Source organism: Scophthalmus maximus, chromosome 2 (genome assembly GCF_022379125.1).
Source record: "Scophthalmus maximus strain ysfricsl-2021 chromosome 2, ASM2237912v1, whole genome shotgun sequence".
In the NCBI taxonomy this organism is placed as follows: Eukaryota; Metazoa; Chordata; class Actinopteri; order Pleuronectiformes; family Scophthalmidae; genus Scophthalmus; species Scophthalmus maximus.
This window is the reverse complement of record NC_061516.1, coordinates 14,790,500-14,816,336: the sequence shown is the minus strand read 5'-3', so window position 1 is coordinate 14,816,336 and position 25,837 is coordinate 14,790,500. Positions and strand designations below refer to the sequence as shown.

General features: G+C 42.3%; 3 protein-coding genes across 4 annotated transcripts; 1 reads left to right on the top strand and 2 right to left on the bottom strand.

Moving 5' to 3' along the window:
• Positions 1–406: 406 nt before the first annotated feature.
• On the bottom strand, positions 407–16,100 carry LOC118300033 (forkhead box protein O1-A). Its single transcript, XM_035624080.2, has 4 exons — positions 14,428–16,100; positions 4,017–4,208; positions 2,711–3,923; positions 407–2,581 (listed from the first exon to the last, which is right to left on the bottom strand). Exons 1-3 carry the CDS (start codon positions 15,040–15,042, stop codon positions 2,736–2,738), a joined length of 1,995 nt encoding a protein of 664 aa, XP_035479973.1. The 5' UTR covers positions 15,043–16,100; the 3' UTR covers positions 407–2,581; positions 2,711–2,735.
• Positions 16,101–16,524: 424 nt separating this feature from the next.
• mrps31 (mitochondrial ribosomal protein S31) lies at positions 16,525–19,653 on the bottom strand. The gene is made up of 7 exons (XM_035624084.2): positions 19,460–19,653; positions 18,409–18,861; positions 18,135–18,287; positions 17,863–17,988; positions 17,707–17,777; positions 17,188–17,328; positions 16,525–17,094 (listed from the first exon to the last, which is right to left on the bottom strand). Exons 1-7 carry the CDS (start codon positions 19,573–19,575, stop codon positions 16,859–16,861), a joined length of 1,296 nt encoding a protein of 431 aa, XP_035479977.2. The 5' UTR covers positions 19,576–19,653; the 3' UTR covers positions 16,525–16,858.
• Positions 19,654–19,866: 213 nt separating this feature from the next.
• taf6 (TAF6 RNA polymerase II, TATA box binding protein (TBP)-associated factor) lies at positions 19,867–25,638 on the top strand. Of its 2 annotated transcripts, none has more exons than XM_035624081.2 (15): positions 19,867–20,092; positions 21,233–21,390; positions 21,506–21,592; positions 21,725–21,878; positions 21,971–22,027; positions 22,118–22,237; positions 22,382–22,503; positions 22,763–22,840; positions 22,950–23,051; positions 23,144–23,326; positions 23,633–23,707; positions 23,793–23,918; positions 24,059–24,232; positions 24,574–24,765; positions 25,071–25,638. In XM_035624081.2, the coding sequence occupies exons 2-15, from the start codon at positions 21,235–21,237 to the stop codon at positions 25,359–25,361; spliced, it is 1,917 nt and encodes a 638-aa protein (XP_035479974.2). In that variant the 5' UTR covers positions 19,867–20,092; positions 21,233–21,234; the 3' UTR covers positions 25,362–25,638. The 2 variants fall into 2 exon arrangements, with proteins under 2 accessions (XP_035479974.2, XP_035479975.2); XM_035624082.2 differs by having other exon boundaries at positions 21,215–21,390.
• The last annotated feature ends 199 nt before the right edge of the window (positions 25,639–25,837 follow it).

The window sequence follows — 25,837 nt, the reverse complement described above, 5'->3', positions numbered from 1 at the left end:
TTATTCTTGAATATGAAACGCAACAGACTCAAGTACTTTTTCCAAGTTTAAACTCATTTTTGCATGGTAGCTATGCGGACCCATTATTAAAATGCTCCCATAACATATTCATTTCTAATAGGATTCGATCATTCTAGAAGTAGGACTTTTATACAACAACACAACTAAATTCTGTTTTGACTGAACAGGCTACATGGTTATGGCCGTATAAATAGCAAAACACTTTTCAGGATCATCATGTCGACGTAATCTAAGCTTTACCCATGTAATATTTAACCCTGTTTTAGTCAGGGTTTGGGGTGAGTCAGTATGATGTGGCATGAAATTACAGAAACCGAAAAGTCATATTAAAAACAAACTGGAGAAGTTGGCATGTTGGCAAAAAAAGCAGTCTTTTCAAAATGTATGACTTCACACAAATGTTTAATTTAAAATCTATACTGTGCTGTCCAATAACATTTCATATAGACTAATGGCTATAATCCTTAAGCATAAGAAAAAAAGAAATTCAAAAACAGATGAACAGGTCCAAATACAACTTGTTTCAACATTAATCAAAATATGTTCAAAACTGTTTGTCAAAAATGAAAATGAATTCAATAAACTGAGGAAAATGGCAGGAATCCTCCCTTCAACACTTCAGAGGTATGATATTTTGAGGTATGAGTTTTCATATATTTACTGATATAGGTTGGACTGAGATATGTAAACAACTCATTTTAACATAATCATACAGATGGGTATGGTAATATCAATATTTCAGTACAATCTTTCCAAGTCATTTAAAACCTTTATTTACAAAAATGTATTACTACAGAAAATAATATGAACAACATCGACGTAGGCACAATGAACTGGAACACGTTCTTTGAAACGGGTCTGGAAGAGAAGACATAACAACTGTACATAAACTTTGAAGTCTTAGTCAGTTGAAAATCTCCAAATTTCCCAAAATGTCCTTTTCCCGAAAGTGATGAAAACGGCTTTGATGGTAACTTAGTCACCGTGCCCCATAGCATTTTTGAAATGTTATTATAAATTCAAGCATGGCAGATTTCCCTAAGGCCACAGAGATTTGTGTAATTGTATAGAGAGATTGGAGGTTTTGGTGACAGCAACATTTATAATTAAGATGTCGAATAAGACAAAATAAGATGCCGAGACCAATTTGATAAATGCTTATGTACTTGCATGATTCTTGCACTTTTTGGGTAATATCTTCATGGTTGAATGCACCTATTGTAAGGGGCTTTGGATGAAAGTGTCTGCTAAATGAATGTAATGTAAAATGTAAATTATTCTTGATTGGTGTTCCTGTTTTCTAAACAGATCATGAATATTGCATGCAAAACAATGCACCGGGGAGCTGTGGACTACTGTACGTTAGTTGAGACTGATATGGACTTTCAGTAAACTGTCTTTAGAAGGCAAAAATGTAACTGTAATTTCTGTTCAATGTATTAATTTGATGTACAATAACATACAGCATTACAATATAATTTTACTGAAATAAGTACATACATTGTACACAGCATAGTTGCACTTTTTTTACAAGCATTGAAAAGTTCAAAGCAAGAATTCAACAGCTCCAATTGGAAAAAAAAACAATTAAATAAATATTTTCATACAGTTAATGATTGAGGAATTTATTTCAGTTAGAGGCGCAGTTTCTCACTGTTGCTGGTGAGCAGGTATAGCTGATATTGGACTTAAGCCCTCAATCTGTCAGCACTGTACCATGACAATATATAATGATATACAGTATTTGCAGTAATAATCTGCTAGGGGGTGTTGTTCAAAGGCCTATTCCTGGATATTTCTTTTTGTCACTGTATATTTCTTCTGGGTTATTTAATTCAAATTCTAACATGAATCACTATGCAGACAATACACTGGTTTATTTATAATTTAAGCCAAAAGATTTCATCAGGGATGATCATTGTGTCATCATTTGCCATTGAGGGCTGGATGCTAAAATATCTCATCAAATTTAATGCATAAAATCTGAAATTCTAGTCAGCGATTGGACCGTAGAGAACTTCGGGTTTGGCAGTTTTTTGGGGATCTGCTAGAACTTTAATCATAAGATTTTAAATGTTCAAACCATACACAGAATTTTAAGTACAGAACAAAAACCCTATTACGTGGGTAAAGACAAACTCATGTGGAAAGATCCACGCTGTTATCACTCACTGAGTATGCACATGCTACTGTGTTGGCCCCATATGAATCCAGTACAGTTTGGCCCCGAATCATATATTCTATAGATATTCTGAGATATGTATGCGCTACATTGTTGTCAGGCACTCTTTGTCTTTATTCTGTCTCATGTAATATATTGTGTTGTATACTTTAATATGCCATGAATCAAAAATACATAAATATCTACAAATTTCCAGTTTTTCACAGGCAATTGTAAACGAGACTAGTTCGCAAAGGTAGGCTTGTCTCTCATTCGGTTTGTCTCTTCAGAGCTATTATGAATTACAACAGTTGCCTTATTGTGTTTATACTGTTAGATGCTCTGGTGGCTTCTTTAGATTTACATTTTCCAGTCTCTGGATGATGATGCTGAGAAAATCTGTCAGAGAGGCAGAGAAGAAATTGGTCATAAATTAGAGACAATCAACGGAAATTTTACTCGCTGAAAGTTTTAATAGTGGTAGTTGCCTGACTAATTGTCAGTTGCCAGACTAATTGTCAGTCTCACCTTTTTTTGTGACCCACCACGGACGCTAGCCCGACACCCAGCTGTGTGTGGTGGTCTTTACCCTTTGGGGAAACCCGTGGGGTCCAGCTGCGGGGTCAAAGTTAAAGTCCAGCGCCCCGCCGTCCATGAGGGTGTCGTGGAGGACCGACTCCATGTCACATTCAAACCTCTCGATGGACATGTTGTCCAGGTCGCTGGGCAGCCGCTCCTGATGGTGACCGTGTGGGTGAAGCGAGTTAAGTTCCCTGTAGCCGTTGCCTCTGCTATAGTTCACTGAGAAATCACTGGTGTGTGCTGGGTGTCCGTGGGGCAGCTGCATGCATGTTCTCAGGCTGGTCATGCGAGGAGGGGCCCCTGAGGGACTAGTCAGGTTAGTCAGTGGGATCATGTTACAGCTATTCAAGTCTCGTGAGGTTGAAGGTCCCTGGTTATGTATAGCTTGTGGATTTACACAAGGAATTGGGTGTCTCTGCGGAAGATTCATCATTTTCACTCCACTACGACTGCCCACATGGCCCTGGCTGCTGTAAGTGGGCATTGGGCAACCTTCCCTCCCAACATGAGACACCAGTGTATCCCTACAAGGCATCATGTCCCTCCTGACATCTGCATCCGTGGTCAGCAACTCTTTGAGGAGCCCGGCAGGGCAGATATACTGGTTCTCATACGCCCCAAAGCCTGGCTTGGTCTCTGGTAGTGTCTGCAGGGGAGCAGGGGAGAGAGAATTCATCCCCAACTGGCCGTACATGCACTTTCGGTAGTCCTGCTGTGAGTGCGGGGTCAAGCCAGATGAGCTGTAGGGGCTACTCTGGAGCATGGCAGCGTTTGAAGAATGTGAGGCTTCGGAAACCAGAGGGTTTTTTTTAGGAGACAGCAGGTTCAGGTTATCCAGCAGACTCTCCATGACCATCTCGGAGCCATGTCGGCCCAGGGATCCAGCCACCTCAGACAGGCTGGGCAGGGTGGAAGTGATCTTGGTACCCACCGCTCCAGAATACATCATGTGGCCGTCAGACTCCCCCAGGTCGTCCTGCTCCGAAGGGAAAGGTGAATGGTGGCCGCTCAGAGTGCTGGCATCGGAGCTGGTGCGTGTCCTAAAGGAGCTCCAGCTTTCAAAGTCCTCGTTGCTGTGGGAGTTCGGGCTCCCCAGCCAGTTAGAGTACTGGGAACCAGGGCTGCCAGCTCCTCTCTCCACCCCTTCTTGTAGAGCCATCTGGACAGAGAAAAACAATAAAAAACCTCACACATACTGCCTCAAAAATACCAGAGTATCATTAACTTACACTAAAATTGACTGGAATTGTACCTTTTTCTTGGTTGCCCTTCCTCTGCTCTTGGCGAGCTTACTGTTGTTGTCCATGGAGGCAGCCCTGCGTCGAGGAGACTTTCCACTCTTTCCACCTTCTGGATTCAGCATCCACCAGGAGCTTTTTCCCGTCCCTTCATTCTGTATGCGCACGAACCGGCTGTGCAGGGACAGGTTGTGTCTGATTGAGTTCTAAATGGGAAAAGAGAGAGTCATCAGTGAGTTGTGTGTGGATGTCACAGTCCTGTGCAGGCTACAATGAAGCCACTGTAGAGGCATACAGGAAAAAATAGATTCATTGACGAGACATTGCTTTTGGTGGTATTGGGCAACAACTTGGTCAGTACTTACCTTATGAAACACCAACTATTACAGTGCATCCTCATTGTTTAAAGGTTTGATGTTATGTTACACAAATATGTATGCATACACTCATATCCACTGCTAACAATAATGGATTTACCAAGTTTTAAAAAATAATGAAAAGTACAAACAAAATAAAATAATACTAAGAGCATCATCAGCTAAAAAATATTTACCAAGAGTGGAAAGTCTTCCAGGTGACAAACCTGCCACAAATATCTGGCTGAGGGAATGAAACTATACTGTTTTTCACACATCTTCTTAAATCATATTAAAATCATATATTTTTATATCTTAATACAGTGGGTTTCATTGAAGTATTTGAAGTTTGAAGTCTATGTTGTTTACACTTTTCTTTGGGTCAACCTTTCCCCTTCTCACAGTATGCAACATTCATGTGTTTCCTGTGATTTCCACCAAGTTTTTATCTGCACAGCCCGATCCCACCCTTCCACCAGCAGCAACACGTATCCAGCTAACAGAAAAATCAACACAGCCAAAAACAAGAAAAGAGGGTGATTTCAGTGGACGCACTGCAGAAAAAAAAAATAGATCAGAATCACCACAGCTGTTGGAAAAAACAACCGTGTCTGTGTTTTGTCTCAAACCCAGGGTTATAGTTTTACAACTATGCTCCTGAAAGAGCTAATTCAGACTGTAGTTCTTTGGGTTTTACCCAACTGGCTCCATTTTTTCTTTTGCATGTGGTCACATTTGTCCTTGTGTGAACACGTATACACCTAAAGCCTCATTCAGTCAGTTCACTCTAATGCTATGTTACGAACCCAGAAAAAGGACGCCGAGGAAACTCATGCGGTATACGTCATGCGGAAGAAAAACAACGATGGTTGAGGAACGGTGAGATGGTCACACGCTGTACCGCTTGGTCTCTCTGGACAAAATCTTGATAATATGCTACTCATGGCTGCCGCTGGGTGGTGGGTACAATAAAAGACCAAAGAGCAACACAAGATGAACTAGCGGGGAATTTCCCACTCAATACCCATGTGAACCCAAAAGCAGCTCGCTGCAGTTAGTGAAGCCAGATGTCCCCAACCACAGGATTCAACAGGGACGTACAGAGCATGGCGATAGAGACACTCACATCCAACACAAGAGACAGACTGTCTGAGCGCTTCTCCGAAAGGCTGGTCTTGGGTTGGGGTTAGGCAACAGATGAATTCAGTGCTTTACTAATCAATAGAATTAGACTCGTATTCAATCATATTAATATGACAGGATTATGTCCTGTTACATTTGGATTTATCACCGAATCATTGAATTTCAGAATATTAGCATTACTTTCTAACAGTTGTAAAAGAACTATTTTCTCATTGACGATGGTTCTGTAAAGTACATTAAACACACTAAAAGGGTTACAGGTAACTGCATAACCGAGACCAGAATTACGCGGGAGAGTCAACTCAAAAAAAAGGAAGGGAAATATTTGGATGTCCCCATTTGAAGGCACCGGACCGCAGCAAGTTCGCCGTCGTGCTATACATCAACAGTAGCCCTCTGAAGCCTGATACCAAAGCACCGGGCCGCGCACAAACGAGGTTACAGAGTTCGAATTGAGCATGGGGAGGGTGGCGGAGTGAGATGTTTTCGCCCGGCAGAGCTGGGGTCAATGAGTTCACTGTGTGCTGAACACGAGCTCCTAAGCCGGCGCTGACAGAGACATGCAAACAGGTTGGATGCAGCAGGAGCAGAGGAGAGGAGGAGACGCTGGAGTTAATGCGCACTGCATGGCCACAACGTGCAATGCACATTCTGACTCGCGTTCATTTACGTCATGACCTTTCTTCTCCACCTTTTTCTCTCTTTTTATATGATCTCAATCTGTAACCGAAGACAGGAAATGAGTCATTAGTGGAGCAGCGTGCTGCAAAGACTCGACCTGTAAACCAAGTTGCACCCTACAAACTGAATGACACGTCTTGCTCACACGCTGGTGGTATGCAAATGTATACGGCCTCTGATTAGTGCCCACAATAGATCCTAGCCTGGATGACTGGGCACTGGGAAGGGGCATTCTCTACTTGGCCTGGGATAATCCTCGTCTGAGACAGACCTCACCTCAGCCCACGGAGGACAAAAGACATCCCCTGCCTCTTAATTCTTGAGGTGCCCCATTCACACATTATTCCTCTGAAAGCCCGGCCCAAGGTGCCCAGTATGTTTCATTGTTGCTAAACACATTATAAAAACTGTATTGTTATGGCCCTTTACTTTTAGCCGACTTTGAAGTAGTAGAATATGTGCACCTGTAGCTGCATGGCGACTCATCTGAATGTGAGCCATTGAGAAATCCTTATGATCTTCATTGACCTTCGTATGCAACCGGGGCTGTTCCCATGCACAGATTACGGAGGAGGGACGCTCTATAGAGAAGTTAAGAGCAGTGATCCGACCCAAGCTTGTAGAAGAGTTGAGATGCATTATACTGTAACTTTTATCACCTGACTTATTCTACTTTAACATGTTTTTATTCTCTCTTTTTAATTTTTAATTATTATATTTAAATGGGATTTCCTCCCAAATGCTTTTAATGTTTTATGTAAAGCACTTTGAATTGCCTTGTTTTTGAAATGTGCTATACAAATAAACTTGCCTTGCCTTGCATGCAGTGTGTATCATGACAAAATATTGTAATATAATGCAGAATTGCTTTGGCTCTTTCCTGCTCTAAGCTTGAGGACAAAATATCCTGCTCGGTGTTGGTGTGGGGATGGTCATGTCAATTGACTTTTATGTGCTTAAAAATGTATATTCAACAACATTATTCCTCGCTGTGCGCCAACCAAAGATTATTGCTTCTTGCCTTTCATTTTTCTCATGTGCAAAGGAGATATATTTGTTCTCTTTCCCATAAAAAAAAATAGCTCTGTGAAGGAACATTACTTGCTGCATTTTTTACCATAATGATGCTGCGACTGACACAAACACATGAACTGAGGAACATTAGTTTTAATGTCACACTTCCCCAGGGTCATCCGGTGCAAGGACACCTGACAGGGGGGAAGGTCTTTTTGCTTGTGACAAAACATATTTTCAGTTCGCAATCAGCACACGTCGGGCAACATGCAAAGCAGCAGAAACTAGTGCTGCACGGAGGCTCCCTGCTGCGACCTGGCTCACGTGCACGGTTGTGCTTAGGAGACCCGTGTTGAGTCGTGGAGAATCTCCTCCAATGCATCCAATGATCTATTAATCATCTGCGAGCGGTGACGTCGAGGCAAACCGCTGCAGCGTGAAAGGACTCCTCCTACTGGACTTCACAACAATCGAACTGACACAGCTGCCGCTCCCTGTGTAGTGAGGCATGAGGCTCGCAGTAACGGTCGCAGCGTAAGCAAACAAACAAGGCCCTGGTTGCGGGGACAGGTGCAGCCACAGTGAAAGTGGCCTCACTCGCATTTGGTCCAAACAATTACACACTCGGCACCAGACAAAACCACAGACAGGACACAGGATTCCCAGGAGGCCGACTGCTGGAGACCAGCTGCCTCTCATATCACTAACTCAGTTTGACACCAGTGATGGGGGCTGAAGTTGAGTATGTGATGAGAGACTGGAGGGGGGAGAGGACCACTTGTAAATTTGCATTTACTACATGCACAGTTCTGAAAAAAATATTCTAATTGATACATTTGTCTCTTGCATGTTTAAAGTGTAAGTTACACAGTAAAACCCCAGTCTTGCCCATTTCTGCACATTTACCTACAAACTTTAGACACGTCTCTCGTTAACTGTCGTGACTGAATCAGTTTGACGACGTTTGCAAAAATGTTTTAGCAGGTCACACGTTAACATTTCAATGATTTCGTCGCAAAAAGTAAAACGAGTAAACACCAGTGAGTTTATTGAATGGAACGTTCGTCCATGAAATATTGCAGCGTGTAGCAGGATCACCAGTCAACAAACTAATTTGTTAAATCAGCCACACAGAAATGTGTCTTAAAGTTTGCAAACATTAGCTAATATTTGCTATTTTTTTGCCACTGGTAATACAAAGACTAAGTAAAGCTGTGGCCACAAAACCCCATAACGGTGCGATACATTGATCATGAGTCTAAATACTAATTTGCAAGAATAAGAATGTGCTATTACACCCGTGCTGTGTGGTAGCGGGCGGTTGTATTGTGATTGGTGGCAATTTTAATCCAATTTGGATTAAACTTGGCAGGTTGGTTGGGGGCAGGGTCAGAACCTGCTCTATTGACCCCCCCGCCCCCCCACAAATCCGTCGAAGGTCACAGCATGGGATCAAAGTTTTAGCCTAATGCAAATGCATGGGATATAAATCAAAAGCACATATACACACAAGTACTATTAAAATGGTCTCAGTTACAGATTGCATTTGATAAATATTTTTTATATCTTTATCTTTAATTGATGAAAAAGATTTAAAAACAGCTGATCAGGTCTTACACATAATAAAGTGGGTTAGGGTAACTTCATTTTTTATCACTATAAAGTCTCTTTTTGAGATATATGTTCTCATATTTATGCAGCGATTTTGTGCTATAGAACCATGTATATGTTCTTACTTCACATCAGAGCTTCGTCAACTTCAGCAGCTGCTCTCAAACATTTGGTTTTGAAATGCCTCTGTCCAAACGTTTTTACAGGCAAGTTATAGAAAATGAGGATGCACATAGACCAACTGTACAGACGCTGAATCAAAATCAAAACATGAATAGGAAGTATACTTATCTGCCAATATAATCAGACATGTTGGACTTCTGTTAGCTGTATGTGTAGCTCACATTGTCAGAGCAGCTTCCTACTAGTGTTGGATGATGGGTCTGTAATTGGTATCACAATATTAATGCTTGTAATGTATGTTCAGTGGTTTTTAATTGATATACATCAGACAAAACTCTTTACTTGTGTAAAACAAAAACTTTGTATGTAAGGCATTGGCACATGATGATACCAGCAGTTACGTCACCAGCAGCCAAATTAAAAAATTGAAAAGGCCATCAAATTAGTAAAAACTTAATAACTGCTGGCATACAGCAAAACTGCCCCTTCAGAACAGCCAGATATCTGTTGTGAAGAAGAGAATAAAACAGCATACTGTAGTTCTTGCAGAGATTACAATAAAAAGACAAGCCACTTCCTGACAGCGTCTTCCTGTGCGCGCACACACACACACACACACACACACACACACACACACACACACACACACACACACACACACACACACACACACACACACACACACACACACACACACACACACACACACACACACACACACACACACACACACACACACACACACACACACACACACACACACACACACACACACACACACACACACACACACACACACACACACACACACCTTTTCTTAGCGTCTGACCCAAGAAGCGGAAGCTACAGGGTACGGGGACAATGCAGGCTACTTCATTAACACTGAGCATCAAACTGAGTGACCTACTTCTGCAATGGCTTCAAAGTGGGACCATGAAAGGAAGAGGAGAGCTTTGTGTTGGGAGTTCAACTTTAGATAAGCAAGGAGGGGTCAAATGAGAATGCTAGACACAGATAGATATCCTCATGTGATGTACTATTGACTACTTAAACAATACGGACATGTTCAGAAATACCGAGGTGATTAGATGAGCTTCATCTTTCTAAAACTTAACTTTAAAGTTAAGTACATTCTTTGGACTCTTTCTTCACAGGATTGGACAATAATCTCAATCACTTTGAGCCTCTTTCTCTTTCTTCTCACCACATTTCGTCACCTCCCTCAGCACCCATGTCCCATTTTGAATAATGACTCTGAGGACAGTTTCTTTTTTTGAACATAATATAGAGAGGGATTATTATCCTGCACTGGGGGACAATGTAGAAACCCACATGCCACAGATTCCACAGACTCACACATGTGCAGACAGCAGACTGTATACACAGGCTTCAGCCCACTGCCAGCCAGTCAGCTGACTGCTCCCCTCCTTCCCTTCAAGCCATGGTCGCTCTACTTTGAAAGCCCATGCCCCAAGCCTCCCTTTCTTCATGGGGTTACTTGAAGCATTCAGTGGGCCTCTTGAGTTCAGGGCAGGCCTCCCTTTTTAACCTTGTGATCCCAAGACAAATAGCTGGCAGTTATTAAGTTGTTTTTTTTCCCTCTTCCTTCTTGCCTCCTTAAGTAGCTGCCGTCTCTTTTTCCAGACGGAATTCACAAAAAAATAATTTTAAGGGTTCTTAAAGTGTGATTAATTTCAGATTTGAACCTTGAAAAATGTAACGTAAAAAGTATTATTTATTTTTTAATAGAATTTCCTTTCTATTCAGATTTTGCCATGAGCTCAGTGAGGCTGCACCGTGATACTTTGAGCTAAAGGCCAATATCATAATGCAAAAATGCTGTTAAGCAGTGTATCTTGACGTTTGCTGTGCTAACAATCGCTATAAGCATGGGTCTGATGAAATCCTTGACACCAGACTCAAAATGGTGCCAATTATGTTAATTAAAGCCACATAAGCAAAACCAATATTATAAATTGCCATGCTGTGCAGCCCACTAAACATGTGCATTAGTGTTTCTACTGCTAGTTTGACTTTCTGTTCAGCCCACAGACTTTACATTGGAATGACATTGAATAGTTTGCAATATCTTTTCTATGAAAGAAACAATCGTTATGGATTATAAACTTGTATCACAGAGAATTATTGTATTGAAAATATGTTTGCAGCTCCAGGTGTCCTGTCATTGGTTTCACATAGATCTCTTTTGTAAGGCGGGTTATAGGGAAAAGTGCTGGTTGAGCTACACGGTATTTATTTTATCCGTGATATATCACAAGTTCCCCCTGGGACAAAGTGACAGCATTTCATGACAAATCATCCAAATCACAACTGTAAACCTTGTGTTGTATTTGCATTAGCGTCCAGTAGGTTTAAATGTCACGTGCACTCAACCTGGGCGGCAGGACAGTTTGCATTCTGTCAACTCTGCAGTTCAACTTGATAGTGGCCACTTTTATCAGTTGTTTGATCTGGGGGATGTTGTTCAAATGGACACAGTGTAACTTTTCCACAGCAGCTCAACTCATCCTGAATATACTGTCAGTGTTGTCTGTCACAAATTTCCATAGTGGGCATATGCAAACATTAGGCACCAGGCAGCACAATCAACATGCTTTATACACAAACTGCCACCGAGTTGAGTAACACTACAAAGCAATGGCTTCTGCACACTTCAGAACCTTTAAAGAGTTCAAGGAGGTAATGTAAAATCCTCTCTGGCACTTTACATGATTTGAAGTGATTACCATAAAACCTCACTGCCAGTTAAACTCAGAGGTGCTACTTCCTGTTCGATTATTTTGAGGTCACAGTTCACTGAGAAAAACAGTGGCAGTGCCAGTAAGATGTCACAGTGCCTCATGGGCTGCAAACTGCCACTCATACACCCAACATGTCCCAGGGGAACCAGTCCTCCCAGTTGTGGCGAAAAGCATTGTGATTTACTACGCTGTACAATTTTTGGAGGGAAAACAAAAACCTCCATGACCCGAGGGAGACAGGAAGCTCTAGCGGCACCGGTCTCGTCCCTGTCCTGCCCTCCACCCACACTCAGTTTTCTAAGTGAAGCTGTATAATCACTGAGGTTCAAACTCAATGCCCTCCACCCAACATGAGGTCTCCGGCTTATCTCTGTCTGTCTTTATTTTCAGGATTCACACTCACATGCACATGGATTCTGAAGTCAACACAGGGCAATGGATAGGATACGAAACACAATAAAGCGGACTGGTGATTTACTTTAACATTTGGTGGGCGTGCTGTCACTGAATAAAATGGCATCATGTAGAGTTAGATGCACAAACAAAATGCTGCACATTTAATGTATGAACTTTCCCATCTGTAACTTCTCTTTTTCCAGCCCTGACCCTCGTGTTTTGCAGGGCGGGGATGTTAACACATGGCACTGTTTTCCATCCACTCGCCAGGATATGCATCATAGCTCATTGTAGGGGGGACTGTCGTGTTTTTTTAACAGGAAAGTGTAAAAATAACTATTTGCCGGTGGTTCCAAGGCGAGGCGGGCATGCCAACGTTCAGGAATGCAGAGGTTGAAGTGGAAATGTGTTGATTTAATATTAAAGATAAACAGGCTGGAGCTTTTGGATGAAAAAGGTGTTTGCATGAATAAAAGGCCATGAGCTGGATTCACATGGACGTCAGTTCATACTGCCCTCAGCAAACCGCCCCACTGTGACACCTTAAAGTCACTGGACAACTGTAAAATACCTATTTCCTCTGACATGTTGTCGAGTAGATGCTCTATAATATTTTAGAAGTAAATCAGTTGTTTTCAACCAATATGGCAATCAAGATGTTAACTTCCATATAGGTGTTTACTTATGAAGTTAAAAATAAAATGTGATCTACCATGACCTCAGGGGTTCTCCGTTAGCGGATGCACTAAAAGAGTGTCAAGCACTGGGCTGCAAAATAAAAAAAGATGTAAGCATTATGAAAAGTCTATAATTCAATTGCTCTTGGAGTTTCTCTCGACAAACAAAAACACCTCCAGCATTAGGGCCTGAGTGAGGGCACAAAGGGGAAGTGATAGGATAAAGAGCACCAATCCCTTTCTCCAAGCTGTAGCATCCGCAGAGGAAACTTTAGAAGACAGGAACACAAAGATATGAGCGCACAGCTCAGGAATGGAGGATGTTTGACGTTGTTCCCAGCATCCCCTTCTCCCAGCCCCTTCCCCTTCCACACACTCCCCAACACTGATTGAGCTGTTTGTGTCACCTCCTGTTATTGTCATTTTAAAAAAAAAACTCAGTTTAGTCAACATTAAAAAGATCTGTCTGCATTCCCACCAGCCAGTGCACCCATGATTAAGAAAGTGTAGTCGGAGTCTTGCAGAAAGACTAAGAAAAGGAGGAAAGGGAGGATTAGTGGAGTCATAAATCATAATACAGGCTGCGATCAAACTCTCAGATGGAAGTATCAGACAATGGAAACATTTGATCGAGGTTCACAGAGGCATTTCCTGACATAACTTAAAAATGACGTCTCACAGGGATGCAGGGGTTACAGGAAGGGATGCAAACTGAAGTAGGAATTTTGTTGTGTGTAAAGGTTTGAATCAACATCTAGACTGGGGCAATCTCTCACTTTCCCCGTCTGCTTCTGTCCACAGTTCATTTCTGTCCTATAGGCTAACTTCTGACTCCAGTTCACCTGGTGGGACAATAATCCAGGCCTGGATTAGCATGTTTGTGTGGTGGCATAATGCACAAACGCTTGTCCCAACTTGTGCCTTGTGCTAAATATGTCCCAAACCGTTTTCCCTACCGCTTTCAAATTTGGGGGACGGTATACCGGGTTTTCCGTGACTGTGGAAACGCTGCACAGACGGACCATGAGTCAGCACGTGTGCTGTGGTAACACCGGAGAAGCTGTTCCCATCGAGGCTTGTGCGGGTCCAGGAGGAAAAGGAAACCTGTGTTGATCTGCATCCTCCTCCTCGGTCAGACCAGATTCCAACCAACAGTCATTCGGACATTGTTCTCCAACAGCTTGTTGATGACAGGTGTAAAATAAAAGTGGAGATTGCCTGCTATGGTTTTGTGATGCCCTCAGTATTCTCCATAATAAACAAATCGTTTTTTATGCTACAGGGGTATAGAGGCACATCTTGTCAGTATGGGATGTTAACATTCACACAGGCTGGTTTCCTGGCTGACACAGCAGAGAGGCGTGTGCTGCCACTGACAGAGGAAACCACTCCAGAACCTCAAAGGTTACAGAGATGCCAAAGTTCAGCAGTCACATCTGAGAGCAAACACTGGCCTTTTTTCATGGTCCATTTTGAACCCCATCACACGAACAAGGAGATCAGCCACTCACATGTTTGTCATGTTTTTCACAGGAGTGTGTCCTCAACCTATAATCTGGAGTCTTTGCGCGCCAAGAGAGCCGCAGGTCGCGAGGTTCCGTCCACCACGATCCAACCATCTCATGTTCATCCACATTCACACACGGGCGCGGGGACACTCACCTTCCAGCCCGCGGAGCTGTTGCTGTCTCCTTTATCCTTGAAGTAAGGCACACTCTTCACCATCCAGTCGTAGATCTGAGACAGGGTCAGCCTCTTCTCCGGGGAGCTGTCTATCGCCTTGGTGATCAGGTCCGCGTACGACATGTTGCCCCAGGCGTTGCGCCGGGACGAGCCGTGGCCGCTCTTCCTCTGCGCGGTGCTGCCCAGAGGCGCGACGCCCGGAGGAGGCACCTGTTGCTGAGGGGGCAGCCGCGGGGCCGGCGGCGGCGGCGGCGGCGGCTGCTGGAGAGGATGAGGATGGTGCTGGTGCTGGTGCTGGTGGCGAGGCGCGCCGTTTGCGTCCCGACAGTGGAAATCGGTGCACTGCCCGGGCGGCTTCTGCTCCGCGTACTCCTCATAGTCCTCCTCCAACAAGCCGAGGTTGCTGATGAACTCGGTGTGACCGGGGGGCTCCTGCTGCACCGACTGCGCCGGGGAGGACGTGTTGGAGCCGGCCGGGTCCACGAGCTCCGGCCGGGGCAGCGGCCAAGTGCACGACCGCGGCCGGGAGAGAGGCTCAAAGTCCGGGTCTATTTCGACCGGTTGTGTCCGTGGTGGTGGCGGCACCTCAGCCATGGCAGAGTCACACCGGCGCTACTGTCCCATATACACTCACATACATATATAAATATGTATATATTAATCAAGTTGAGGGCACAAAAGAAATTCACACTAGTAAAAACACACCAAAGAAAAAAAATGTTGCGTTCAAACAAGAATCCAGTTGCCTACCAAGCCAGGCCAGATAAGAGAGGTGTGTAATTTACAAGTCAGAGAACAAGTTTCGTTCAAGGTCCTCACCGAAGTTCACTCCATTCCGCATCGACCTGTTGCGACCAATGACTGAACGTGAACGCAGCAGGCAGCGCAGAGGCTGGTGCTGCCTTCAAGGTCCACCCACAGGCTCGGCCCTTGTTGCACAACTGCACGGCGCATTCGGGTGCTTCTCCGGGCCACCGCAATAAACATGGACCCCGTTTCAAACAAGCATTAGGCTACATGAGCAATTGATTTCATTTTGAAGTTTCAGAATTGCCTCATTTCCACGAATCGTCATTTTGTGTTTCTATGGTATTTCATTTAAGTTAATGCCATTAATTCAATGTTGTAATTTAACAATTTTAATTAAGCCAATCATACCCTGTTGAATCATACCAGTTAGACACTTCATGTTAAAAATGGCCGCTGTGAAAAGTGTCTATTCAACTACTGATATATTATTACTACAACACAACGGTGTTCTTACCTTGTGCCACACACCACCACTTTATGTTGGACCACATCTCTCATTGCTGCCATCTAGTGGGTTATCTGCATGAGAGACATAACCCAGGTGTCTTTTCACACAACACACATTTCTTGCACTTCACACAGCCTGCACGCATACAGCGAGGAGGTGTTGCCAACATCTTATCGTGCCGATCCTGACTGTTTGAGGAAAAGTGAACAAAATGTGGAAATGAGGCACTTGGAAATGGCAAGCTCTCAGATTCCACACTTTCTAAGACAATAGTTGGCCGAGGGTGTTTTTAGACCAGAAGGAATCATCGTGCTACATTGTTAACATGTTTTTTTAACTTTAAAAGCACTTCCCTTGCAGGGGCACGTGGTTCAAGGTCTAATCATGCTCTTACTGTAACCCTGATCTGAGGTCCCCGATGCTGCACACAACTTATGCTCTTTTCCCCCATTGGAAAAATACACCATTAATCATGGTCACAGCTGTTTGCATGACCTCTCTGACACTAGAATACAAAAATATTTTGATCAAACCTATTATCTTGTGAATGTCTTTATCCATCCATCCATCAATTAGGTTAACAAGCATTATTCAATTCTTTTTTTTTACATCACTTTATAACACTTGATTTCACAAAACTACTGTATTGACATGACTGCTGACAGTTTGTTGATAAATTTGGTATCTCAGATGCTGAAAGTCAAAATGTCTCTTCATGCAACTTTATCACACTAGTGACACACTATAGTCACGCAAATGCCGTGTGAACAGGTTATCAGTGGTAGATGTGGGCAACTGAAAGAAGCAAAAGCCACCACTTAATTTTGGCTGCTTTTATATTGTTTGTATACTTTGTATAAGCAAAGCTTCCTTTCTGCACAGTTCTCCACCATCATGTGAAGTGATTAAAGAGGAGTTCTACCGTCTGACCAACATTTCAAACAGTAGACACTGTACAATGTTTGACAAGGCGACACAGACCTTATGCCAGTCCACTCTAGCAGGCCTCCTGAAAGAGTCAATACATCTAAACCATGTTCCTACTGGAACAAGTTCAACTAGATGAGTGAAGACAACTGGGGAGCTGCAGAGCCCTCCTGAGAAAAACGTCCCTCGCATTAATGTTAAAAAAGAAATTTAATTGTCCTAAGTTTAGTTGAGGTAAACATCAGCCTCCTTGAGGACGTCCTCTTTTTGTTGGAAGTAGTCTCTGAACCAGGAAATGTGTTCCCTCTTCTGTTGGACGGTGAGGTAGGGGTTTCTGGAAAGACCGGCCACCACAAGCTCCATGAAGTGACGAACCGGACCCTGACTGGGGAAGCCCTCCTTCAAGTGTTTGTCCAAGAAGATATGCTCATGGAACGGGACACTGGCTTCCTCCTCCAGGCCTGACATAAGAGCAAGAAGACACTATCAGCATGTCCCATGGCTAAACGTTTTTTTTTTCTGTCTAAATATACTGAAGACAACCGATTACTGACCGATCTCATTGTTGATTGGGTACTGCCACATTTTCCCCTCTTTGGTCCACTGGATCATTTCCTCAAGTCCATTGCGGGGCATGAGGTTGATCGAATTAGACAACCAATTAGCATAGTCCATATCCCATAAAGTTGGCCGTGCTGAAGAATAGGAGACGAGCGTTATTAGCAAATGTACCTATATAGTTTAACCAAAAAGATTTTTGCAAAGGTGACATTATATTTAAGAGAAACAGTAACAAACTGTATGACATCTCATGACAATAAGCTTTAACAAAGCTGTGCTCCTGTTACAGTGGTTTGTGTTGTTGCTCCATATTTAATCAGTTTGAGCATGAGAGACTAAAATCTAGAGAACAAAACAAAAAGCTACGATGTAAGACAAGGATCGAATGCTGGGTAACATAAATTTAGGATAACACAAACTAGAAATATTACTATGACTAGAAAATGCCATAAATTGTCCACTGTATGCATATTAATAAATATAGATATAGAAAAATCTAAATTTAGTTTTACCAACTGCAAAGTCAACTTCATCTTCACCAGTAGTAGGGGAGAAGATGTCAAGTCTTTTCTCCCTCAAGAAGCTAAAATAATAAAACAAGCATTAAAACACACAGTCAATCTCTGTCTGATTAAAGATGCGACGATTCATGTGATAATGGTATTTACCTTATCTGAAAACCACCTGCGCCCTGCTTATATCCTCGGCCATCTTCATCAAACTGGATCTGATTGTATGTGCCAGTGTTCTGGCGTCTGTTTAGCTTTGTAACTTTCATGTCAGCGATAATTTCTCTGAAAAAATAAAGCGTGTTAGTGTTTATAACTTGAAAATGAGGCCTTTTATTTTTCTTTAACCGGGCTGAAAGCGGAAAAGATTTGTCCCATTCTCATGTAAAATATGAATTAAACATAACATTCACATAGTAAAAGATGTATACCCAAGGTTGTTCATGTTCCCCTTCTTCTGAGCCTCAGCAATGGCCTCATGCTGCCTCAGCTTCATTAGCAGCGCTGACTCGGCCTGGCTGCGGTTAGGCAGAGTGGAAGCAGCAGCAGACGCAGCTGAAACCAGTTCAGGATCCAGGGTCTCACTGAAAAAAACAGTGCAGTCAGGCTGGAATCAGAGGATGAAGCAAGACAAAAACCTTCTGCTTTCCTCTCAAGAATGTGAATTAAAACACACTTTTATGGGCAAAAAGTAAAGTCACTTACCTCTTTTTTGATGAAGCCTCCACCGTAGCCACCTCAGCTTGCTCTGATTTGGGGGTAGTGTAATAATTTTGCTGCGGTTTCAAATTTGTCAGTTTCCGCTTATTGGTAACATCCACCTTCATGGTACCAAGAAGGTCAAGGAGACTCTCCTTCCCACTCTTCACTCCATCAGTCTTTACTTTTTTTGGCTTTGCTATGATCTGTTCAATCTTAACATCCATCTGCTGCTTTATGGTGCCTCCATCATCTCTCTGTAACACCACTGGCTTCTCTACTCGTGTGGCCATATTGTCAACTTTTCCGTCATCTTCGGCTTTCTGCGTAGACAAAGGTGGACTTTCTGTTTGGTCAGCCATGTCATCTGCATTTGTTGAGGGGACAACATTGTCTTTCTTTTCACAGAGCCTGACTGAACTTGTGCTGAGTGCTTTGACTCCACCTCCATTTGCAACCCTGTGTTAAGAGCAAAACACAGTTAATCGTCATAGGAGTCGGAATCACAAAGGATCTCTGTACTCTGGATAACAACATTGTTATTCCACTATTCAATGTCAAAACGTGACAATTCTTAGGGGTGAGAACTATTGTATTAAAGTAATATCATAATATAACAGGGATTATCCCACACAATTCTTTACTTTCTCATACAACACACCACTGTGTGGTTTGTTGTTTTAAGCAATGTGTGTTTGGTTGATATGCAGAAATGTCTTTAATGTGCACCTTTTAGAAACCAACTCATCATCGGTGTCACCAGCAGCAACATGATAAGAGTTCCTGCACACATTTCAGTTTAGCCACTCGAAGGAGTTGCATTCAAAGAGTCCAGACCCATCTGTGCAGGTTCACCGAGCTAATGCTAACATGCTTTGCCCTCCGCTTATATGGGAACAAGTAACAAGTTAGCTTTTCCAACTGTACCCAGTCAGCTTCTCCCTCTCTCTCCACAAAATCACTGAGTAGGACGTTGCAGTCATCAGCAGACGTCAACTCGTCACAGTGTGTATGTGTATGAGGTCATGTGTCGCCTTCGGTCTCAGACTCCACTCACCTGAAAACTGACGCCTTGTCACATTTAGCTGGAAACACAGTCCTCTCACAGACACTGACTGAAGACCGCCGAGCAGTGTAGACAGTCCGAAATAGGAGTCTATACATGTTGGCCATTTGCAATATTTGCAATGTCCTTGCACGTTCCTGACATTCGTCTCCGTTGTCGCAGTGACAAATCACCCCCTCAAACACGAGGCTTACATTGGTTCCGCTATCTTTTTAGCAAAGGGGCGTATTTACTCCGTGTCCCCATTATTTGTTCTGGTGCGAAACAATTTGACAATATATAATTGGTTATTTTGTCTTTAAAAAAAGCGTGTCCTTAATTTATTTTTCCTGGTTTACATTTAAATAAACTCGAGGCGGTTACCCGAACGGTAAAGACCTCAATCGTAGTATCGCGATATCTCGGCGGGAACGTGATTCAAAATGGCGATGCGATACAACCGCTAATTCACGAGCGGTCCTAGCTGCAATCCGTGAATTAGTTAGTTATTTCGATCAAGAGATGGGTATTCATAGAGAAGAATTAGCTTTACGGAATAACCACTGTTGCAAATCTTACCATTGACGGTTTTCATTTGTACAAGTTCCTGCTTGAACTCAGAAAGGAGAGGACAACTTCGCACAGGTAAAATATGTCAACGGAAGCTAAGTTACTAGCATGCAAGCTAACATACAGCAAATGTATTCCACAATAAGTTAATATCGAAGAAATGTGCGGTCACCATGATGCTTAAAATTACCGCCTGCAATCACCTTTCCATTCAGTTGTTGCGTTTGATTGCATGTACTTTTAATACGGCTTGTGGTGTGCGTGTGGCTGTGGTTGTTATTCCGTCAGAATGATTAACCCGCTTTCTGTGCAACTCCGGTTGTTTGTTTACACACGGAGTGTGTCGAAAAAAACTAGAATTCTTCCCCTTTTCATTTTTTAAATCACTAAATCAGAATTGATGTGAGCAGGACATGTATCACCGATTACAGTAAACACAGATTGTCACTTTCCATAAACTGATCCATAATAAGTACGGATATAAAACTTTGCAGTACGCCCCTCCAGTCATTTAAACGATGCATCTGCAGAAATCTCAACCTTCAGTCTTTGTGAAAAAGATCATGTTAGCTTTGCACACCTGGGCATTATTTTTCGTAGACTTGCTCCCTCATCATGTTGCATGAATGATTGATTCGATTTAGCTACAAATAAAGTCCTATTCTCAAAAAATAAACAATTGTAACTGGACCAGGACTTTGCTGCTCCAGCATTGTGTATATTAATCTTGATATTGTTTTGTTTGCAGTTGTTTACCTCATAGGCTCATCTTATCATTTACCTGCATGCCTTCGTCAGCGCGTCACAAAATCATTCCACTAGGAATAATAGTGGGGAGTATTGTGTTCTGCTGACTTGCGACATGGCCTGCTTTGCTGCAGATGTATAGTTGTGATGTTATTTATTATTTACCGAACTGCAAATTTCTGCTTAACCAACTACCAAAACAATACCTTTTACTATCAAAATGGTTATCAAATAATTTTTTGACGATCAACTAATTGGTTAATTGTTACAACTCTACACATTTAAAGGTATCAGGTCTGTCAAAATATGTCCATATGTGGAGATTGACCCTGAAACCACTTGAAATCTTGTAGAACTTGAAATGTTATACCGTAAAAAATTAAGACCCTCCAAACATAATAACTGTAATACATCTGCAAGAATGTGACCTGATAGAGGTTATATTCACAGACCTTTGTACTTTGTAAGCCATGGCAGAGGAACGACGGCAGAAGCAGTGCTCGGTTGTCCTGCCCACAGAGTCCATGAAGGCCATGGCAGAGTCTGTTGGAGTGGGGCAGTTACATGAGGAGAGCTGCGTAGCGTTAAGTGAAGAGGTCAGCTACAGAATAAAAGAAATTGCACAGGTAAATGATCGAAAATTTTGTTTATGGGTTCTGTATATTGCTTATTGCTTGTTTATATCTGATATGCAAGTATTTTAATTCTTTGTGGTCTCCTTCTTTACTCCCTCTCATGCAGGATGCTCTCAAATTCATGCATCATGGGAAGAGGCGTAAATTAACCACCAGTGATATAGATAATGCTCTCAAGCTAAAAAATGTAGAGGTAAGAGTTTGTGTATTAAACTTATCGAAGACTATTTTCTTTTGCTTTAAACCACTTATTTATTTGAGGTTATTTTAAGGAAAACATGAGTTGTGTTTTTTTCTCATGTTAAGTGAATCCCTCTCGTTATAGCCCCTCTATGGGTTCCAGTCGCAAGAGTTTATCCCTTTTCGCTTTGCAAGCGGTGGTGGAAGAGAACTTCATTTCTATGAGGAAAGGGAAGTCGACCTCAGTGACATTATAAACACACCACTCCCCAGAGTTCCACTAGATGTGTCTCTCAAAGGTACCCAGATAATCAGTATTACATGACAAGGTTCTAGATGTTTTTTGTTTTGACTGTATGCTCACACATCACACTTTTCTGTTGATCCATAGCCCACTGGTTAAGCATTGAGGGGGTGCAGCCTTCTATTCCAGAAAATCCACCACCAGGTGAGCCTCGTTTGAAATGTTCTCCCCTTAAAATACCAAAAATATATCTGAAGGACGAACTTTGCATTGATTTTGTTTACTCTGTTTCAGCACCAAAAGAGCAACAAAAGGCTGAATCTACAGAGCCGCTCAAAGTCGTCAAACCTGGCCAGGAGGAGGACGCTACGATTCAAGGCAAGAGTCAGGGGGCAACTGCTGCTGATGGTAAAGGTAAGTGTCTTGTCATAATGAAATCAAACGTTTCTTTTTTTTCTCCTTTTTCTTCTCCTGTGCCCCTACATTGCTTCCTACCTCTCGCTAATTCTTTCACGTTTTAGTTTTTCTCCTCATTTCATGTTTGTCTTTGTCCTTCAGGAAAGGAGAAGGGTCTAATAAGACTGAAGCCGCGTAGCACTCATGAACTGTCAGTGGAACAGCAGCTCTACTACAAGGAGATCACAGAAGCGTGTGTTGGCTCCTGTGAAGCCAAGAGAGCTGTACGTCTACCCTGTCTGTTATTAAAATGTTGTGGATTTTATTTTATACGTGCTGAGTGATGATGCAATGACTTTTTCTTATTCTCATTAGCGGTTGTCAATAATCAGCTAGTAAATCAATGGCAACACTTTGCAGTTAAAAGGAAATTGTCAGTGAAATAACAAAATGATGGCGAATGTTCAAATTATTATGTTTTTTTTAAACTTTGTTTTTCATTTCACTTTTCTCTGATACGTGTTTTCCTCTTGTTTCCTTCAGGAGGCTCTTCAGAGTATTGCTACAGATCCTGGGCTGTATCAGATGCTTCCAAGATTCAGCACGTTCATTTCTGAAGGAGTGAGCATCTTTTTCAACTTTTTTCTACTGTTCTGAAACACTACTCACCTCATATAAAGTATCCAGTCACATCTCTACTGAAAGTACTGACATAACCTTCTCCTCAAAGGTTCGTGTAAATGTGGTGCAAAACAACTTGGCTCTTCTGATTTATTTAATGCGGATGGTCAAAGCTCTGATGGACAACCCCACCCTTTATTTGGAGAAATATGTGAGTGAAGAAAAAAAATGTTGTATTACTTGTCAAGGGTGAAATCTCAAGTGCTTTTATTCTAATATCATTTTTTCTATCTGTATTTGTAGCTGCATGAGCTCATCCCAGCTGTGGTGACGTGTATTGTGAGTAAGCAGCTCTGTTTGCGACCGGATGTCGACAACCATTGGGCTTTACGGGACTTTGCTGCTCGTCTCATGGCCCAAAGTTGTAAAACCTTCAGTACTACGACTAACAACATCCAGTCCCGTATTACCAAGACTTTTACTAAGGTGGGTTTTTGAGTTGCACAAAAAAAATACATGTTTATTCATAGGGTTAACACGAGCCCCATGATAGTAGGCATCATTCTGGTCATGCAGTTAGGTCTGTAAATTATTTGAAATGTTAGTAATTCGTAACTTAATTTCTTAAATTTTCACATTTTCTTAGTTTTTAGAAATCTATTCATTTGTTATTTTGCTTGAAACCGTATGTTTTGGGTGATTCAATTCAAGAAGGATAAATGTCACTCTCGACTTTGACACCACTGTTTAAAAAACATCCACATACTGAACTGGTCTTCCTTGTTTCCTCAGAGTTGGTTGGACGACAAAACCCAGTGGACGACACGTTATGGCTGCATTGCTGGACTCGCAGAACTGGGGCCTGATGTGAGCGTGATTCTGTTCCTCCTCAGTCTTTTGGTCATTTCTTTCTTTTTGATCAGCACCAACATCCTGATTTTGTCTTCTGCAGGTGATTAAGACGTTGATTCTTCCTCGGCTTGCTGTAGAGGGTGCTCGCATCAAAGCGGTGACGGAAGGACCAGTGGTCTCCAACATTGATAAGATTGGAGCTGACCATGTTCAAAGCCTCTTACTGGTAATAAATGAAGCTCTACAGTGGACCACTTCAGTCAAAGCATTTCATAAAACAACATGTAATTCATCATTTAGTGTTTCTCCTCAGAGCAGAACTTATGTCTCATATATGCAAAATGTGTTTTTGTTTTGTCTTCAAAGAAACACTGTGCAAGTGTTATTGCCAAGATCAGACCTCAGCCTGACAACGTGGAGCAGTACCGGACAGACTTCGGTTACCTCGGACCCATGCTTTGCTCCCATGTAATGAAAGCCCGGACTCAAGCAGCACTGCAAGCTCAACAAGTCAACAGAACCACATTAACAATCACACAGGTACATTTCACACATGATGAATTTATAAATAAATGTTTAGAAAATATAACAAAAACAATAAAGAGTCTGTTGTTCATTTCCTGTTCAGTCACTGAACACCAAGAATGAGAGCACATCCTGATTTGGCTTGATGATTAACATGCCACAGATGCCACTCTTTTATGTTTTGTCTCATTAACATGATAAACTAATCTTTAAATATTTGAATGACTCACAATGCCATGACAATGTTGATGTATATAGATTTGGCGTGACTATTACAGTGTAAAGTAAATGTGAAACATTGCAGTGTGACACGTTTCAGTAAACTAACAATGACGAACGACCACTTCCTCTTGCAGCCTCGTCCCACTCTCTCCGTCTCGCAAAGTGGCTTGAGTGGGTCGACGGGGCCGCGCACTCCCAGCATCATTAAGGTTCCAAGCTCCCTCACCCTGATGTCCCCTCGGCCGGGGACCCCGTCGCAGCCATCCCCCCCGGCAACAAAGTACATTGTCATGGCAACAAGTGCAGGAGCCGCCTCAACTCAGCAGGTACTTTGATTTCTCAGTTTTACACTCGAATAGAACTTCCGATGCCACCTTCAGGTACCTATACTGATAAGGTGATAGGTTGAAAATAAAGAACATTCTATGCTAATATATATAAAATATATGCCATTGTATAATTGCACACGTACAGTGTAATTCAGAAGAATGGTTTAATATAACTGAACCCAGAAATGCAAAATATACAGTTATTGATATGAACCCCCACAGGTCTTGAATTTGATTTGATGGGATTTACGGAAGTCCCTCTCCAGTATGACTTCACATCTCTCTCTGTGTCTTCCCTTTAGGTCATCACCCTCAGCTCCTCTCAGTCAGCTTCACCAGTAACTAGCACTGTCCCCAGTGCCTCTTCAACCTTGCAGCCTTTGGTAAAACTGGAGTCCAGCAGTGGCCCTGGACTGACGGGATCACGGCCTATGCAGAAGTACATAGTGGTGTCTCTGCCCTCATCTGCCTCCTCCTCTTTGGAGCCTAAGAGCTCTGTGCTGTCAACCTCATTTTCCTCTACCCCACTAGAGGCAGGGCTGAAGATAGAACAGTCCGAGTCACCGGGAGTGAGCACACAGTCGCCACACTGAGACTTGTGTAGTTAGTGGAGATTTTTACCATGTCGCTGCAGCTGAACTCACAAGGCGGTTGGTTTTGGGCTGAACTTAAAGGGTTAAACTCTGGAGCGGTATGAAGGGGAATAGCTAAACTCTTGACTGGTTAAAGAGCAAATGTGACCAGATATTGTAAATATGTTAATGCCCAATGAAAACTGAAGTCAGTCTGTGAGATCTGTAATGTTTCAGCTTATATTCTAATTGATTCCATGTTCTTTTTTACTCTAAAATAAATCAGATTTTGTATGAATTCCTTTATCTGATTGGTTTTTAAAAGAAATCTCTTTATCATAGTTTTTATTAAATCATTTTCTTTTCATATAGAACATTATAATATTGGTTATTTTTACTAATGTCACTCAGCTTTCAATGTTTATTTCGTGTTGCCAGTACAAATATCTGAACTTGCACTGCAATCAACATTCAGACATTGATCATCTGATGCAATG

Excerpts from the sequence above, each read along its gene's own strand:
- LOC118300033 (XM_035624080.2), bottom strand. The coding sequence starts at position 15,042 with ATGGCTGAGGTGCCGCCACCACCACGGACACAACCGGTCGAAATAGAC. Across the intron at positions 4,209-14,427 it reads ACAGCTCCGCGGGCTGGAAG|AACTCAATCAGACACAACCT; the intron begins GTGAGTGTCCCC and ends TTTCCCATTTAG. Across the intron at positions 3,924-4,016 it reads GAAGGGCAACCAAGAAAAAG|ATGGCTCTACAAGAAGGGGT; the intron begins GTACAATTCCAG and ends TTCTCTGTCCAG.
- mrps31 (XM_035624084.2), bottom strand. The coding sequence starts at position 19,575 with ATGGCCAACATGTATAGACTCCTATTTCGGACTGTCTACACTGCTCGG. Across the intron at positions 18,288-18,408 it reads GAGGCTTCATCAAAAAAGAG|TGAGACCCTGGATCCTGAAC; the intron begins GTAAGTGACTTT and ends TGTTTTTTTCAG. Across the intron at positions 17,329-17,706 it reads TGAAGTTGACTTTGCAGTTG|CACGGCCAACTTTATGGGAT; the intron begins GTAAAACTAAAT and ends CCTATTCTTCAG.
- taf6 (XM_035624081.2), top strand. The coding sequence starts at position 21,235 with ATGGCAGAGGAACGACGGCAGAAGCAGTGCTCGGTTGTCCTGCCCACA. Across the intron at positions 21,593-21,724 it reads TCAAGCTAAAAAATGTAGAG|CCCCTCTATGGGTTCCAGTC; the intron begins GTAAGAGTTTGT and ends CTCTCGTTATAG. Across the intron at positions 23,052-23,143 it reads CCCTTTATTTGGAGAAATAT|CTGCATGAGCTCATCCCAGC; the intron begins GTGAGTGAAGAA and ends CTGTATTTGTAG.